Source organism: Rutilus rutilus (genome assembly GCF_951802725.1).
Source record: "Rutilus rutilus genome assembly, chromosome: 19".
NCBI classification, from domain to species: domain Eukaryota; kingdom Metazoa; phylum Chordata; class Actinopteri; order Cypriniformes; family Leuciscidae; genus Rutilus; species Rutilus rutilus.
In genome coordinates, this window is record NC_140232.1 from 15,656,031 (window position 1) to 15,675,221 (window position 19,191).

General features: G+C 37.6%; 1 protein-coding gene across 2 annotated transcripts in view; it reads left to right on the forward strand.

The window, feature by feature from the left end:
• Window positions 1–431: 431 nt before the first annotated feature.
• slc23a2 (solute carrier family 23 member 2) overlaps window positions 432–19,191 on the forward strand; it is a 46,902-nt gene continuing 28,142 nt past the window's right edge. Inside the window, exons 1-2 of one of the 2 annotated variants that reach the window (XM_084388475.1) lie at window positions 432–701; window positions 18,434–18,493. In XM_084388475.1, the coding sequence (XP_084244601.1) occupies window positions 18,481–18,493 (13 nt within the window). In that variant the 5' untranslated portion in view covers window positions 432–701; window positions 18,434–18,480. The remainder of the gene's footprint in view (window positions 702–18,433; window positions 18,494–19,191) is intronic. The other variant, XM_084388476.1, reaches the window with a different exon arrangement.

The following is a 19,191-nucleotide window of genomic DNA, read 5'->3' on the forward strand; positions in this document are numbered from 1 at the left end:
AACATATCGTTATTTCTATTTAATAACGTTAGAGGTATGTTTATGTCATTTATATATATGTTTACATATATTTTCCGTCTCTTAGCGCATCAAAATTTTGTTTTGTTTTATCTATTTGTGTAATTGCATATTGTATGTTGTAAATATGTCAGTTCGATAGCCTACTTCTAAGGGAAAAAAGAGAATGAAAGCGCCATCTTTACTGTTAAAAGCACACTTGGAGGAAATGTTGGTCCTGTGAGGCAGGGGGCGTGTGAAGGAGGATGCATTCAGCGGACTTATGGAATCACAGGGGCGGAAACTAAACTACACCGTTGTAAAAGAGGTGACTGTAGTGATGCGTCATCGCTTCTGAACAATTCTATTGGCCGAGAGTCACCAGAAGGCGGGGCTTGTGAGCGTCGCGACGTCAGGGTTTGTTTTGAGCATGCGTTGAAAAAATGCCACAGTGCTTCTGTGTGTACGTCCGTGTGTTGCTATATAACAGAGGGGAAAAAATCCCGTTCCACTCGCCTCCTGCTCATCACATGTAAGCCCGTGTAGTCAGAAGACTCATTCCTGTCGAAGATGTTTGCTCAGAGAAAGTCTCTGTTTCTGTATTGACCCTCAGTAGTGTTGAAGTAGGACACCCAGTGCAGCGCGACTGAACACAAGGGGAAATTACAAAAGAGGAGGAGGACGGTTTTTTTCTTCCCTGAAAGGTGAGCAATAACGACTGAATTTATTTTGTGACGCAGGTGGTGTACATGTAAATGTATATTTTCTTCATGTCTATCATAACGGAAAATGTCTTAGTCGCATCCCATCAACACCACCTTATTCCAGTCCCAGCGATGCGATACAGCTATGCAGAATCTGACTTCTAACCGGCTTGACTGCGTATACAATAAAGACGACGCTGTTGTTATATGAACACTTACATTTTTTCTTGTTCTCTGGTTTATGTGTGTGTGTATATAGGCTAAGACTTGATTTTGAGGTATGGATAACGTTCAGCACTATCGATCTGTCTGTTGAGCTGAGCCATATGGATGTTGAGTCACTGGCTCTTTTTAAGGGACCACGTGCTTTCAGCCGGTCTGGTTTGAGATGTATTTTTTCATCTTATAATAACTAGAAGTGACAGCGAGCGGGTTAATCTCTCTGTTTTCTAGCCTGCGCACACATACATGGTTGATCACTTAAGATTCAATAATACTAGACGACATTAAAACGTCACGTTTAATTAAGCCAAACACAACAAAGTATTAAGTATATCATTTCTCCCTTCAAAAGCAGTGAGAAATGTGCTTTTCTGTCAAGTATCCAGTTCCAGTATGGTGACATGATTTGTCTTAGTTGATGAAATAAAGGGATGCATGCTTGATTTGATTATCTTTGAGAAGTATGTCAGGGTTAGTAATAGTTTGATAGAAGAGGTGATATAAAGATTGTGAAGAAGAGCAGGGTCATAAAGTTCATGCCTTACATCATCATAAATTGTGATACAACCTGGACATAGTTTGTGCCTCATTGAATATGGATTTGGTAATTGTTAAACTTAAAGTGTCTAGACTGACTTTAACCTCTCAGTTGTGCCCTTGACCAATATACTTCACTAGTTTATTGTCCCTGTAAGACACTGGTGCGACATAAATCGCCGAATGGCAAATTAGTAAGAAAAAAAAGTCAGTGGTGTTTGTATAAATGTTTTACGATCTTGGAAAATCTGGAAATATTAGGAAATTGTGATGACTTCTAACATTATTAATGTCTTTCTTTACTGTGAGTTGTAATACATTTAATGCATCTTTGCCGACTAAAAGTATTAATCATTACCCCAGACTTTTGAGTGGTAGTGCATTTGTTTATAATATTTGGCACAAAAAAATTTAATCAGCAAGATGTTGAGCTTTGTAGAGTCAAACTTTCCTCAAGCCATCGTGATAACATCAGTTTGTGTGTTGAGGGTCTTATTGGAAACATTTGTACACTAAGACAAATCATAGAGTAATGTAAAAGCTTGCTCTCCGATCTTCCTCAGAAATCTCTATGAAATTAATTTTACCCAGAAATCATGAATGACTGGAAATGCCATATATATATATTTTTTTCATCGTGTGGGAACGCTGAAGTATGAATGGCAAATCATGCCCTCATGAATCTTCCAGTTATGCATAGAGGATGGAGGTCATCTATAGCCAACCTATGCTCTCCGTCTTTCTGTGGTTCATTGTAAAATATGGATTTTATGTTCTTTTATATTTTCTTTTGAGTCATTCACAGTGCTTTGGGTGTTTTTGTAAATGATTCCTAAATTATCCATCCATCCATGAGATGGTATAAAGTCAGTGACATCTCCATATGGAATCTATTTTCCACCATGGAATACATTTTATAAATTTTTTTTTAAAGGTAATTGCGACTTTTTATCTCACCATTGTTTTTTTTCCTCACATTTGCATGTTTATAGCTCACAGTTCAGAGAAAAAAGTCAGAATTGCTATTTATAAACTTTCATTTGCGAGGGGAAAAAAAGCCAGAATTGCGAGTTTATATATCGTGATTCTCATATTTTTTTCTTCTCGGAATTGTGAGATATAAACTCGCAATTGCGAGGGGAAAAAAGTCTGAATTGTGAGATATACACTCGCAATATGCAAGAAAAAAGTAATGAGAAAGTCGCAATTATTGCGAGTTTATACCTCACAATTGTGACTTTTGTTTTCTTCTCAGAATTGTAAGAAATAAAATTAATTCTGAGGAAGAAAAAAAAAATCCTTCAAAAAGCTCTCTACAGTATAGCGGATAAATAAAATAATGTTTAAGCTGTATGCCATTTTTTGACTGCACTAAAGCATAAAAATACCATGTTTGCAGATATTTAGGACACATGCCAAGTTCACATACTCGTGTATCTGAAAAACAATGCTACAGTAAAACTACAAAGTAAAAAGATACTTTAGTACAGTAACTAAATGCTTTACTCCGCTGAATGTTTCTGAGAGCGTAATTGATTCTATACTCTTTTTAAACCGATAACCTTTAAAAGTATGTCAACAGAAAGACATCCAGGGCTGCATAAACAGTTTAGATAAACCAATGTAGCTCAGAAGAACTCCGCTGTGTTTTATAGCACAAGCTGTCGAGCAGCAGAAGACTGTTTTTAGTGGAATGCTTTGCTTAAACAAATCTGTTGTGCTTGGCTTTGACTTGCCTTAAAATTGTTAAAGTTAAAGGCGATGGATCCTCATAGTTGTATAGTCGTAATTTTTATTTTTTTTATCTTAGAATTAGAATCAGCATTTGTCAGCAGAAGTCATTGCTCACTTGTCAATCCAAACATACCCAGAAGTGGATTGTTTTAATAAATTGCCAATTAACTGTATTGATTTTACAGACAGCTTAACTAAGGAAAGGCAGAAGAAGCATGTAATTAAACAGTGAAGCTGAGAGAGCATGTTAACACACCAGCGGGCTGACGGTCACAAAACGTTATGTAACACACCACTGAAAAACAAGATGGTATTAAGGTCTTTCTTCCTCTTTTTGATTGTTCTTTCTTTTTCCCAGTCATCTGATCACTCACAAAATGAGATTTCGTTTCTTGAAGCGAAAAATATGCCATCACTCACACACTCTCGATCACGCTATTTCAGTCTTTTTCACATGACTTCTGATTCTCTCTTCTCTTTTTCGAAGAGACATTGTTTAAAATATCTTCTTTTATGTTCCTCAGAAGAACGCAAGTCATGATGACATGATGAAATGATGACTGAATTTAAATTTTTGGTTAATTATTCCTAAATAATGGAATTGTTTAATTTTGTAAAAACCTATGAATTGAATTTGATTGAGATTCTTTCAGTAAACCACCGTATAGGACTAGCATAATTGAGATCCTGTTGGTTTGCCGTAATGTAAATTGTGAGGGTTTCACACCTTGCATAAGAGCAAGGTGTCGGGTTTCTTATGAAAGAAGGATCACTTTACATTTACTCATTTAATTTATTGGCATCAGTCTTTATTAGCTCTGAGATTGTTTAGATAAGTCACTGGTTTTACCTCGTTTATTGCTTGTGTGAAAAACATTGTGCCATTAAATGTATGGATTTTAATCTGAACAATGATCTGGTTTTGATCAATGATCTGGTTCATCTTCTGAGAATTTATCACTGGTGATTATTTATCATTAGGGATGCACCGATATGAAATATCGATTTTGCCCGATACCGATAACCTGTAATATTTATTTGAAATCCGATAACCGATATATTGGCCGATAAATCTAAATCAAATTTTATGTAATTTCTGTGAGCCTGATTACAAAAACAAGTCTCACCATTAAAATCCGTATCTCAAGCACACAATTATAATGATGTTCTTTTTCATTATAATTTTGTGTAGCCTAGCCTAGGCTATATGACAGATTTAAGCTGCACATTGTTGCGTTGTTGAGTTGTGAGAGAATGAGACGCATGTGAGATCCGCGTCTCCGTCGGCAGCGGCTGGTTTTAAAGTGACAGCAGCCAATAAAGCTTTCTGTCAGTAACGTTAATCAAAGAACAAACGTAACAGAGAAAAACACTCGCTGCTCTTGACTAAATAACTTTTGTAACTTTAATAAGGATTAATCTCTATATAATTGAAAATGTATGCAGTACAAAATGTTTGATAACTTTATTCAATTTCTGTATATTTCCTACCTGTTAGACAAATATTTAAAATATACTGTCTTTATGTTGTTTCTACATTCATTTGGAGATTAACTGTGAAATTGTTACATTATAAAATATATTAAAAACGTAAGTTGTGATTAATCAGAAAACAATTTGTGATTAATCTAGTTCATTTTTGCAATCGATAAAAATAAATAAAAAAGAAACACGAATAAGTCTTATTCATGTTTATTTTTATTGAGTATTATGTATTTATTTCCAGCACCCCCCATAATCCCCCCCAAAATTCCACCCAAAGCAGAAAATCAGGGTCACATGATGTTCTTGACTGCATGGTTTCTAAAACCATGACGTCCTTGACGGTGACCTTTTTTCACAAAATGTGCAGACAGTGGTTTTTGTTAGTGTCTCTGTGTCAGATTGATCTGAGATTCAGTCTATTTGAGTTGAGATCATTATAGTTTGGTAAAGAGTTCATTTTTACCTGAACAGTATACCTGTTCTTTTTTTAAATTTTATATTATTATTATTATTATTATAATTTTTTTGGATCTCCTCACATAGTTAAACATATTAGCTCAGACTTAAAGCACTGCATTTAGACGTTCACCATAATTCACCTGTTCTTACTGAACAGCATCTCCTGAGATCTTGTAGTTGATAAACAGCTCTATAAATCTCCCTCGCTGTGCTGCAGTAAATGTTGTTGGCATGCTATCTGGCGCAGACCAGATTCAGTCCCACCCTGTTCTGCTGACAGAAGCCCTTCAGATACCCCTGTTAATTTAAATGCCCCCTCCCTTTCTCTGGGGGTCCTTTTGTGTTTAATTGATGTGCATCCAAGATGCCCTATTGATATATTAATTTCGAAAGGAATGTGTCATTCTTTGATATTAACTGCACTGAAAGTCGTTCGCCCCTGCAGAGGTGCGCTGATGTTTAAATCTCCGCTCAGTGGGGCAGGGCAGCGGTCCAGTGATGTCAGGCTTCCCTGCAGTGCTCCGGTATTGTCACTAAACTCACTTCACCACTGAGAGGGCTAATTAAACTGCATATTTGTGCGAGTTAACTGGTATGGAGGAATGTGTTTTCATGGGTGTGGAAAGGTCAGCCACTTTGGGAGAAACCAGTGAAAATCAGAATGACGACTCGGGCAGTCAGTAGTCAACATTTGAAGTGGATCAAAACCTTTCATCAAAGTTATACATAAATTACAATACCCGTTCTTGTCTTAGGACAACTTTGATGAACATTTTTGGTCCACTTCAAATGTTGACTTCTATATTTAATGTCAATTTTCTCTGTAAATCATCTGTGAATTTACATTTGTTTTTTTTGTTTTTTTTGCCACTGTTGACAAGCAAGCACAGTTTGACCGATGTTTGCGTTACGTACATGACCGACCGACCAATGGTGGCGTGCTAGAAGGCGGGACCTAAAGCAATGTAAAAACGGTGACTGTAGAAAGCAAAAGCCGAATCCCGAACATTTTGGGCGATTAGAATATTTTTTTTATTTGTATTTTATTTTTTAGGTCCAAAAAGAGGACATATGGTCACCCTAGTAGTATTTCAACTTAAGCATATTTATTTCAGTTAATTGCCCAGGCAACGTTTCTAATTTTCTTAAAAAACTTATGATATTGATAATATTTAAAATTATTATTTTATTTTTATTTAAAGATAGGGATTTTATTGATTTATTTTAGTTAACAGTAACAACACTGAAAATAGTAAATGTGAATATTGACGACACATTATTTCCAAAAGTAAATCGTTTTTTTTTATTTTATTGAATAATAATTTTTGACTTAAGAACAATATACAAAAATACACTAAAGCTAAAACTTATTAAACTTTAAATGATTAAACCTATTAAAGTTAGAAGTAGTTAAATGTTATATGGAGAATATTTAATAATATTAAGTAAAGATACTATTATAATTTGTTTAATATAAAGTATTTTTGTGTGTGCAATATAAGAATATTACAGGAATATTTTCAGTTGAAGTCAGATTTATTTCTCTAGCATTTCTCGCATTAAATATTAAAAATGGTTAATAATATCGAAGCAAAAAATAGTGCCAGACAGTCAGCGAATGAAGGACAACAGTAGTGACGGAAAAAATAAACCTTAGAAAGAGGCCATCAGTTTACTCACTATTTATAGGCATGTCTTATTGTCTTATTTCATGTCTTATTTCTTACTGTTAATTTTTTATAATTTTTTTATGTGTGGACCCCCTAGCACCCTCTTGTGGACAGCTGGGGGGTTCTTAGACCCTATTATTAAAACCATTGACTCCTGGAAGGTGGGTCAGGATATTGTGCATGATCTTGCCAAGGCTTTAAGTGGAAGTTTGTGAGTGTATAAATGCTGAGTTTGGGGTTGTATGCTTGTGGAATCTGATGAGTTTTATTTGTCACGAGTGACAAGTTCCTCTAAAGCTACTGACAGAGAACTAGTGAGTTCAATTATGTCTCTTTGGACTGATTATCTCGGTCTAGTTTCAGTTCCATGAACTTTAGATGGGTGACATTATGTCATGAAAAAACAAAAAAACATACAAAGTCACACTTAAAATGGAGGAATTCCATGGTTTTAGACTGATTATCTCGGTCTAGTTTCAGTTCCATGAACTTTGGATGGGTGACATTATGTCATGAAAAAAAAAAAAAACTTAAAAAAAGTCACACTTAAAATGGAGTTGGCAAAACCAAATTGGCCCCGGGGTGGAATAGATCCCTACCACCACCTTGCTGTTCATAAAAGGCGACAAATGAGGCAACTTGTTGGTCGTGAGTTGCGATTCGTGTCTGTGGAGGAAGAAGTCCTGGCATTTGAGGAATGTGATTAGCTCGTGCTTTTCCAGGTCCAACACAATGCTTTGGTTCCAACTTCATATAGACGGGCGGTTGGAAGGGCCCGATCCAACCAAGCGGCCAGTCATGACGTTCACTGAAGGCGGTGGCAAAAGGTCAATCAAGCAATTTAAACATTAGTTCTTCTTGCAAGAGTATATCATCCTTGTATCCCTGATGCATATCTTCTGGAGTTCCGCGGCACTGCATCCCCTGGTTGGGTGGAAAACAAACCTCAAAAAGGTGAATATTGGAACAGAATACAGATGATGACATAAATGCTGGATGTGTACTGATTAAAATTTTTTAAATTGGCAGAGGTTTATCCTCTCAGAATCTTTTTCAACTGACATGGTACAAAGTAATACCTATTTGCAGTTCAAAAGGGAATCTCAGGAATGGTTAAGGATGTAAAAAAAAAAGTTGAGATCAGGTCATATTTTGATAGAATGCTCAAAAGTCCATGCTGACAATTTGTTGAGAGCAAATACACTGGCTGGTGTTCCAGACAGTGAAAGCCGCCACCACCCACCCATATCTGAACAGCAGTAGAGGAATAATTTGAACAAGAGAACTTCAGGATATGGATGGATCTGAAATAACCACAGAATTAACACAAGAAGGTGTCACAAGTGTGAAGACTGAGGATTTCAATCAGAAAAGGAGATCCAATAATAAAGACTGGCACGTGTGTATCCTGACTTTCAACAAACCCCAACCACCAGAATGGATCCGTTTAGGACATTAAGTCACTGTCAGCATATTCATTCAATCTCTGAGATGCTTCAACTGTCAGAGGTTTGGTCATAGTTCTGCTGGATGCAATAACAAATCTATTTGTCATGTGTAGAGGAAGGACATGAGGGAAACTGTTCAAAATGACCAAAATGCAGGAATTGCACAGGTGACCATCCATCTTAATCAAAGAACTGTCCCTCATGGATAAAAGAAAAAGAAATTCAAAAAGTGAAATGCGAAAAAAGTGACCTATGCAGAAGCTCGAAAACAGGTTGAAAAGCTTCCTATTTTTCAGTTTGAGAAACCCTTTGCTGCGGTGGTTTTACCAACCAAGCAAGTGACTGAGTGCCAGACAGATCTGACCTGTGAACAAGAGAAACCCCAAAATTAATCAGCAAAACCTCAACTTCAACAAAAAAGAAAACGTAAAGCACGCAAACTTATAGTCAAACACAAACCGAACCAAGTGAAAACCAAAGTTTAACAATGGAGTGTATTATTCAGTGGAACTGTCGTGATGTTAAGGCAAATTTTGCAGAACTTCAACTAGGGCTGTGCCGGTAAACTTGACAACCGCATCCCCGCGGTGGCTGAGTAGTACAAAAATTTTTGTATGTGAATGCTGTTTTACATTAATATTATGACACGAGTGAAGCACAAAGCTTTGTTTTCAAAAGAAATAATAGGTTAGCAATTAAATGTTACATCGCAGCCATGGAAAAGTTTGAATTCATGACAAATGAGAGAGTTGTGCGTGAGCCCATATATTTAAACTTTGTGACCGCTGTTATGTAGCGTTACTGGCAGCGTCACCATCTGGTTACATGAACGCGTCACCACCGCATCAGCACCAGAACAGATGGACTCGAGCAGCGGTTAAGGTTACAAACTCCGGGCTCAGAGTGTCTAGCAGGAGTCGCAACAGCAGCAGTAGTGTTTGATCAGTCTGGGACCACTGGCATGGACACTGGGGTGAGTTCAGTGCCTCATGTTGATCCATGTAGCATACCAGCTATAAACTGTCGGATTCTGAACAGAATTTACTTATTGATTCTAATTTGGATTTTTTGTGCATATCTGAGACTTGGTTGAATCATAATGTTCCTACTGACTTAATTAACATCCCAGAATACACTTGCTATAGGAGAGATAGGGTCAAAGGAAGGGGAGGGGGTGTTTTAATTTATATTAGGGAGCATTTTAAACGTTTAGAACTTGAATTGAACGTGAACATGGAGTGCTTGGGATTGAATGTAATTCTTTCTCCAAACATGAAATTTAACATAGCTGTGCTTTATAATCCTCCATGTCACAATTTAAATTTCTACAATGAACTGAAGAAACCGTTGTGAATGTATGATGTTTGGGGACTTTAATATTAACTGGATGGTGAAAAGTGGTAAATCAAAATTAAAATCAGCTATGGAGAAATTTAAATTCAAACAGCTGATTGATAGACCCACTCGAATCCCTGGAAAGAGTGACACTCTTATAGATCTGATTTTTACTAACAGGCCAGAGAGAGTAACAAAAATGTATAATCTCATTACTGGCCTTTCAGATCATAACATGACACTGATTGTGAGAAAGTTACCTAAAAAACGTCTACTTCACCATAATAAAACAGAAAAACCACCAATTTTAATAACAGGAATTCCCAACATATGAATAGACTAACCAATTCAAGTAGACAAAAACACTTAAAAATAAATGGTTTTAAAGTTTGTAATAATCTGATTCATAGTAATTGCAAATGCATAGCTATTGCAAATGTTTTTAATAGTTTTGTTTAATCAAGTCCGTACAAGAATTAGCAAGTCATTTTAAATGTTGTATCGAGTCATCTCCTGAAGATCTTGACAATGCTCACATAGGCTCCTTCTGTATTAAAGAGGTATCTTGTAATAAAGTTTAAAATGTGATTATAAACATGAGTAACTCCATGTCTAAGGACATTCACAACATTCATGCTGCATTAATTAAGAGATTATGAAAGCTGTCTGTTGGAGCCAATTACTGTTCTGGAAAAGATTGTCGCAGAGCAATAAGACATTTAGAGTCTAACCAGTTTGGATTTAGAGACAAATATTCCACAGAAACAGTTAACTGTTATTTGCTAGACAAAAGTGTTTCTGGACCTAAAAAAGGCCTTTGACACTGTTAATCACAGTATCTTGTTACATAAATTAAATACGTTTAAAATGTCATCAGAAGCTTTGCAGTGGTTTAGGTCTTATTTGGGCGGGAGACAGCGATGGGTCAGGGTCAATGGGGTGAAGTCACCTCTGCATGCCAACAACATGGGAGTACCGATATTTTCACATCTATCATATTGTGTCACATCATGGTCACAAGCCTCTCCAACTAAATTAAAACCTATTTTCTTAATTTACAAACGGGCAATAAAAATGATGGACCGGAAACCTATGACATGGCATCATTGTGAATTATTATTATTATATATATATTTTTTTTTTTTCGCAACTTTTCATGTTAAAAATACCCGTTTTCTAACCCATACATGCTTAAACAATTGCCTGATGGGCTGACTGAGCCCTTCTCTGATCACTGCGATTGCCTCTATAATCCTGTACAGTAAAATAAATAAGAGGGATTCGGGTCGGAATCTGAGACTGGGCGTGACGTCATGCGCGTTCACGGCACGCTCATATGTCTGGCAGGTTTGTGTATGCGCCGACGCCGCCATTCTCCGTAGAAAATGGATTCTAAGAGACCGGCTTGTAGTTCATTTCAAACACCAACGCAAACTCCACGTAAGATAAAAAAAAAAGAGAACTTTTGTCTAGTGCAACCAAAAGGTCCAAATTGGAGTCAGACAGGCGTCGGGGTAAGACGAGAGTAAACATAGGGAAGGCTTTCAACAAATGGAGAGATCTCCGGTCTGCTCTAGGGCTCAAACGGGATCCTCAGTTGGCTTTTTTCTTGATAAAAAGGTAAGATATATCCCATTCTCTAATGTCTGATACGGCCAATAATGACAATAAATGACGATCCATAAAATGTGTAATGCTTTAGCGTAAGCTAGATAAATGTACAATCGGAATAGGTTTTACTAACTTACCATTGTCAGTGATCAGGTTCAGAATGATTGTGATATAAAATGCTGATATATAAGTTAGATACTTAGACACAAATTTTGAGCAAATTACTGCTTAATTACGATGTATTGCTATTGGAATATGCTACTTAGCTGATCAATAAAACAGGCTAAACCCCCGCAAATCTTCGGCGGATTAACCTGTTTGGCTTTTATGGTAACGTCATAGTGCCACTTGATTGTTTATTACCTTGAGACATTTGGGTGTACTTTGTTGACCGACTGTGTATGGTATGGTATCATGATTACAATTTTGAGTTTTTACAAAGTTATAACTTATATTGTTCATGAACGTGTTTCCATAATAATAGTCATAAGTGGATACAGTAAACACATAACACAGTTCAACATGGAGATAGATGGGAATAAAAAACGAAGTTTTCTACTACCCCCATTTTTTCCCTCACACATAAGTGTGTTATTTACTCAATTGCCTTTCCTTTCACATATTTTAAATTACTTGCAGATTTAAAACTTTATTACCTCTGAAGACATTATGATTGTAAACAAAAGATTTGTGCGGCTGATGCTCCTTGGGTTATGACCAGCTCGAGCTCGTGCAAGCGTGCGTGTGCGTGTGGTCCGTGAGCGTGCACACCTCTGGTTGCAGTTTCGCTTGCCGCCAGAGGGGGCGTAGTTCTGCGAAAACTCAGACTCTCGCGCAATGCACCTTTAAGAAAGCATAAGTTTCTTGGCTTTAATAGTTGTATAGATTTTAATTATCTCAAACTGGTTTTTAAATGTCTAAATAATCATGTTTCACCACTGTTTTCTAAATTAGTCAGTAGGCATCAAAGTTCTCATAGGGCGAACACACCAGCCACTATCAGAGGTAACTGTCTTGTCCCAAAGTACAAGACCTCTTTTGGTCAGTCTGCTTTCTCTGCAAGGGGCCAAAACTCTGGAATGCTTTTCCTACTAATTTAAAACTAGAGGCCAATGGCAATGCTTTTAACAGAGGACTTAAACATTGGCTAAAAACAAAACAACAGTGCTCGCAGTCATATGAATAACCTACTACTGAGATATTTTCTGATTATGATGCTTTTGCATCTGTTATCATATGGTATAATTTCTTTATCCTTTTTTGTTAGTATTGTTATTATTACTTTTGCTATCAGTATTGTTATTGTATTTTCTTTTCTTTCTAAAAGCCTACCGTGGACAGGTTTTGAAAATTAGCAAGCAAAATGCATAATTGTAATGTCCATGTCAAATAAAATAAAATAAAAACCACTGTGATACAAATATCTATCGTCCAATAGCTCTGACCAGTTGTGTCTGCAAAACTATGGAAAGAATGGTAAATGGGTGTATGGTGTGGACACAGGAGTCAGAGCACAAGATCAGTGATTATCAGTGTGGTTTTAGACGAGACACCTTAGATCATCTCATCAGACTGGAATCATTTGTTCGGGACAGCTTAAAAAGAACATGCTGTAGCTGTATTCTTTGGATCTACAGAAGGCCTATGATAGCACCTGTAGATATGGTATTCTCAAAGATCTACATGAAATCGGTTTGAGAGGCAACCTATCCATTTTTATCTCTAACTTCCTTTCTAATAAAAATGTCTGTGTTCAAATAGGAACCACTCTATCACATGAACTAGGAGTTCCACAGGGAAGTATTGCTGCGCTCAGACTTGCACTTTGGCGCAATCAGTCTGTAACTGAAGGTGCTGTTGTTAATCAACCCCAGGGCTTGGAGTGGATGTGAAGGATTTTTCATTATCAATCACAACTTAGAGAGTAATTCAGTCCCTACAACAGAGGTAGCCTTCTTAAGTTTGTTGACTCTGTTTATATCTCCTGAGTGGGCACCCTCTCTCCAGCACGCCACAGCAAAGAACAGAGAACTGGCCACCGCTGTCTGGTAGATGCTGCACAATAGGGCATGGCAGATGTTGAATGACCTCAGCCTCCTTAAAAAATAAAGTCTGCTTTGACCCTTCTCGTACACCATCTCCATGTGGCTCTTCCAGTCCAGCTTGTTGTCGAGCTGCACACCAAGGTATTTGTGGCTGGATACCATCTCCACCTCGATGCCCCGGATGGTGATCGCAATTGATTTTGTTCTCAGTCCCTCTTAAAATCCACTACCATCTCTTTGGTTAAGGTGGAGATGGTTGTGGTTGTGGTCACTCCAACTGTTCCTTGTGGCGCCCCCGTATTACTCAGGATAGTATTGGAGACACTATTCTACAGACACACACACTGTAGTCTGCAGGATAGATAGTTCATACACAACAGGGCCAATGATGAATCCAACTGTATTCTCCTCATCTTCTCGCACAGCAGTCGAGGCTGGGTCATATTGAAGGTGCTTGAGAAGTCAAAGAATGTGGACCTCACAGATGCATCAGGAGTGCCCAGGTGTACATGGATCCTCTGTAACATGCAAATGAGGGCATCATTTACAACCTTGTTGGGCTGATATGCAAACTGTAGAGGTTCCATGTGAGTTGACATACTAGCCTTGATGTAAGAGAGGACTTGTCTTTCAAACGTCTTTCTAATATGTGAGGTGAAGACATTTAAGAGACAGGTCCTATCTTACATCAAGGCTAGTATGGCATTTGAATTCCAGACCAAGGCTCTATCTTCACAGCTGAGCCTCGAGCATTACTCCTGGTTCTAGAAAATATTGAGAAGGGTCAAGAATGGAACTTTTTAATTGCATATCCATATCCGAATCTGTAAAGACTGACCCTCCCCATAAACTTTAATATTATCTTTTGCTGGGTTCCAAGTCACATTGGCCTGACTGGTAATGAGAGGGCGGACATGGCTGCCAGGGATGCGCTTGACCTAGAAATATCTGACTATCAAATACCACCTTTGGATTTCAGACCATTAATTAACTTATACATCACTACCAAGTGGCAGAAGAAATGGGATGAAAATAAAAATAATAAACTGTATGAAATAAACCTCTGTATAAAAAGAAGTTGTATGTCTTGCATAACTTAAAATCAAGAAGTGGCCAAGTCATCTTCACTAGGTGCCGACCGGGTCACTCAAGACTTACACAATGCTTGTAAATATAGTCAGTTATGCCTTAACTGAATGTTTAACAGTATACTGGATATATCAGAAACATGTTTACATGGAATATCTCAGAATGTTTCACCCGAATGTATTTTAGATTTTCTATCTTATGTCAAGTTGAAATGTTTTATATAATAGATAACCATTTATACAGTGGTATAACTTTAGCTAAATGCCTTTTTAGGATCAATTTGTTTAGCTTTGGGACTGGCTTTGACACATCTTAATTAATTCCCATGGGACAAAGAGAAACTTTCAATGGTCACATTATGCTGTATGCAATGAACTGTCATATTCTGACAATCTCTATCAATGTCCTCCACAACCGAACGTCTGACTAACATACGTTTCGTCATTAAGGCTGCAGTTGAAATGAGCTCAGCGTGTGTTTTGTCTATAAATGTGCTGCAGAAGAGGCTGGTTGTCTAGGTTTAACTGTTAAACATCAGTAAGCTGTAATTATGAGGTAATAAGATCATTAAGGCTGACCAAATTTAAATGTGCTTCAAACGTTAGTCACCAGTGTGGCAACAGACATTTTGTTGTGGGATTATTACAAAACATTAGCCTAGATGTCTGGATTTTATTATTTTCATTCAACAAAAAGTCTGTAGAAACTAGTGCCGACTTTAAATCACCAAGTTCTTCCTTTATTCTCTTCCTCTGATGTCTTAAAGCTGTTATGAGTTTATTGGATTAGTCTTGCTCCAGGAATAATTGTTTCCCAGTGAGATGGTTTTGTCCAGGTTTAAGGTTTTGTCCAGGTTTAAGGTTTCTATTTTGAAGTCCAACATTGATATTATATTATAAATACCTCACCTCAGTTAGCCAAATATTTTTATGGCTCCAAATTTTTCCACCTCAGACTCTCTCTCCAGATTTGTGTGGATGCTTCGACCTTGTTTGTGATGTTAGACTTGTGGTTTATCTGCCAGCCATATAATAAAATCGATCTGGTTCTGTTTGAAATCAGGACTTAAGGCCCATTCACACCAAGAACAACAACTATAACGGTAGCAACAGGGCTTAAAATGAACCCTCGCCATGTGCCAAATAAAATCTAAAATCTGTGAGTAAAAATCTGTGTTGGCGCGTATATGAAACTGTGTTAATCCCCAGTTGGGCGGTTACATTTTTGCATAGTTGACGGGGCAGTGTTGCATCACTACGAAAGTTTAAGCATGGCCAGTTTAAATATAACTAGAATTTAATTTATTCGCTTTTTTGTGCGCAAACATCCAAAGCATGCACCCATAAATCCGCGACTCAGACAGCACACAAATACGGAATTGAACTCTATTTCGCCTCTTCTTGTGCTTGAACAGTATTATGCCAAGACATGGCAATTTGACAAGTATCCTTGTAAACATAGTCAGTTATGTCTTACTCTTAACTGAATGTTTAACAGTATATTGGATCCAGTATTACAGTATAGAGTGGCAGCAGTAATATTTCTGCAGTTGTCTGTGTTTTTAATTTTAATCAAACAACAAAAGACAGAACAATCACTCATTGCTCTTGACCGAATAATTTTTGCAACTTCAATAAGGAATAATCAGTTTCATGGTTGATAAAAAAAAAAATATATATATATGGCTGGTAAATTTTCTTAAGTCACCGGCCATTGACAGGTGTGGCAAAAAGGTAGTTTTAGTCCATTGGTAGCAATAGAAGATTACGTTTTAAAAACTTAATGTAAAAGAAGTCCACACCACAACTTCAGTGATACTGGCACAGAGGAACAATGTCATTTAAATCACATTTTTTTTCAGCTGATGAACAATAAAAACATTGACAGCCAATCAAAATCCAACCTGCTTTAAAGAGCTTGAACATTTAAAGCGACAGACAACATAATTGCAGAAAGCTTATTATAAAAAGAGCATTATTGTGAGTTAGTGTGTACTCTTATATAGTTATTGTTATAGTTACCAATAGTTATCGTTCTTGATGTGAACAAGCCTTAAATCCGCTCAAACCGTGTGTGACTGCAGTATCTGTGGATGAATCCGTCCTGCTGTGTTTTGGACTGTCCGCTGATGATCACATTTCTAGGACATACCTGATGGGTCATGACTAACAGCAGTAATGCTGAATGTTGATATAAACTGACAGCTCACTCTGTTTGTCTACGTGCCTTTCAGGCAGACACACACATACGTACTTGTACGCATGAGCCCTTTCACACATTAACTCTGTTAAATTACCGTAAAATTGCCAGATTTTCCAGGTAAATACACAAATGTGCATCTTTTTACCGGTAAGATGCCATTCAAAAATCTGTACCAAAATACAGGTAAACTCTGTGATGGCATTCATCGAAAATTACATTTAAACACTGAAGCTCAAATATACTTTTTTTTTGCATATGCAGTCGAATTCATAGCCTTTCAAACTAGTATAGCGGGTGGTCGACACATGCGCTCTATAAAGATTCATCTTTGTCCAGTGTCTGTGCTATTTATCTCTCGAAGTTATGACCAATAAAAATGTCTTTTGTATTCTTTTAAACTAAAGTTGCGGCTATAATTCCCTCTCACAAGCTCTTGTCGATGTGGCCGTCTGTTGTTGTTGCGGTCTCTGAGATTTTGTTGTTGTTGATCCATCTCTTTAGTTTAATTTTCTATTGTGAAACAACGACCTGGGCCAGTGTTGCCACATTGAGGAACAACTGATTAGTGCAAAACAAATTGATTGCACATCTGCGCATACTTTGTACTTTGTATCGGGCGGCAAGCGTGCAGTACATGCATTTCGGGTGACGAAATTGGCATCACACCAATTGTACGTGGACCCTTGTGTACCCGTTAAAACCAAAGTATACTTTGGGCTTGAGCCATTTTCTTTATCTGCCTATATGAGGAGCACTTTAGTTCCACTATCTGTCATAATAGTTACCATAGTACTGCAATAGTAACTGCAGAGCCACAGCACTGATGAATAGAAAAGGGTCTCGAACTCTAGACGCGACGCAATGGTCAGACATCCATCTAGGCCAGTTTTACATAGAAAAACAATTAAAAGCAGTGGAGCTTGCAGTAAATGGCCAGAGAGAGCTTTATGATTGGCCCAAACCAAACATCTTACATCAGCGCGTTCTGAACTCGTACATGCTCATTCCGGGAATCTGATTCTTTGTTTGTTAATTTATTGGTAATGTAACACTCATTTTATTGTCCAGATCTATTAATTTAATCAAAATAATCAATCAAAAACTTTTGCCTGCCAAATCACTTTGTGCCACCAACATTCAGAAAAGATCCTATTTAGGTTTATCGTTTAATTAGTCATTTTCTGTTTCAGTAGGGTGCTCACAAGCTTCCACTTTACAGCTACTGAATGCAGTTTTGCAGAGAGCACACTTTTTACCCAGCAGTCCAGTCAGCAAAGAGTAAATTCACACAAGGAGGAACAGAACAAAGGGGGACCATTTGGTATAGAATCTTAAAGGGTGGTCACATATACTGTTACTCAGCAAATTTTTGTGTCATTTCAGTAGGAAACTGGGAATGTCTCGTGAAGGCGAAAAAATTCCCCAAGCACATTTTGCCGTGGGTTCACAAGGGTCACCGTGTGCGTTGACCGACAAAAAGCTGCTTGGTTTGAAAGTTAAAGGAAAGGAAAGTTGCGTTACTGTGAACAGTTGTTTGTTTGTACAAACTAAGGGAAGAGTCCAAATTATTGTCTGTGGCAATCAACTGCATGCCAAAGATTTTGCTGGAACTTGGTTGTTTAACACATTTGTTTAAGTTTGTGAAGTATAAGGCACAGATTTGCTTATATGCTAGCACATTCAGAATATCAATGGTTATTAAACCGCTTAGATTGAATGATGATTTGAAATAGAATGATAGAAAAATGGCTTGTGATTTGCATTTTGGCTGCTGATTAACACCTGTCTCCTCTATCTTTCTTTTTGTCAACCCTCGTTCCTTTTCCATGTCCCTACCTCTTTTTTTCTTCTATCTTCCTCTTTTCCATCTTCCCTCTATCCTTCCCTTCTCCCAGTTTAACTCCTACACAGATGCTTCCGGCCGACCAGATTGGTGGGAGTGATGTGTGAACTAGGTACTTATTTCTTTACTGTCCCCAGTTGCACTTGGATTTGCACTCGGACACCTGCTTTCCAAATAAAAATCAGTGGACTGTCACAGATATCTAAGTATCAACTTTCTTAGTATCAGTTTGCTTAGTGAAGGACAAGTTCGGTATTTTACACTTAAAGCCCTTTTTTCAGATCGTTTCTGATGAAATAGAACGGTTAAGATTGAAATTTGGACACATGCTGCTGGCCCGAGAATTTTCGGTTTCTGTGGTAGCACCCCCCCACCTCCACAATGGTTGCATAGGTGCACTGGAACAATCCTTCCTAAAACGCATTAAACTTTCGTTTACAAAGACGTGAAACTCACCGAGTGGTCAGGGGTGTTCACTGATATGCTCACACAAAAATCGCTGCAAAAGATGCTTTCCAACAGGTTTTATCGTAGTTTTTGTCCAACTCCACCAACTTGTATTGGATGTGCTGTGAGGTACGGTATTACTCCGCCGCCGGAAACGGAAATGGGGTTGTTTGTATTCTTTCTGTAGTCTTATGCAGTCGCGGAAGCTCTCAACGGAAGAATGTACGGGTGTGAGGCGTTTGGAAAAATAGGTCCACAGTTTTACAACGAATGGTAAAACACCAGTTGGAAAGCATCTTTTGCAGTATATCAGTGAACACCCCTGACCACTCTGTGAGTTTCACGTCTTTGTAAACGAAAGTT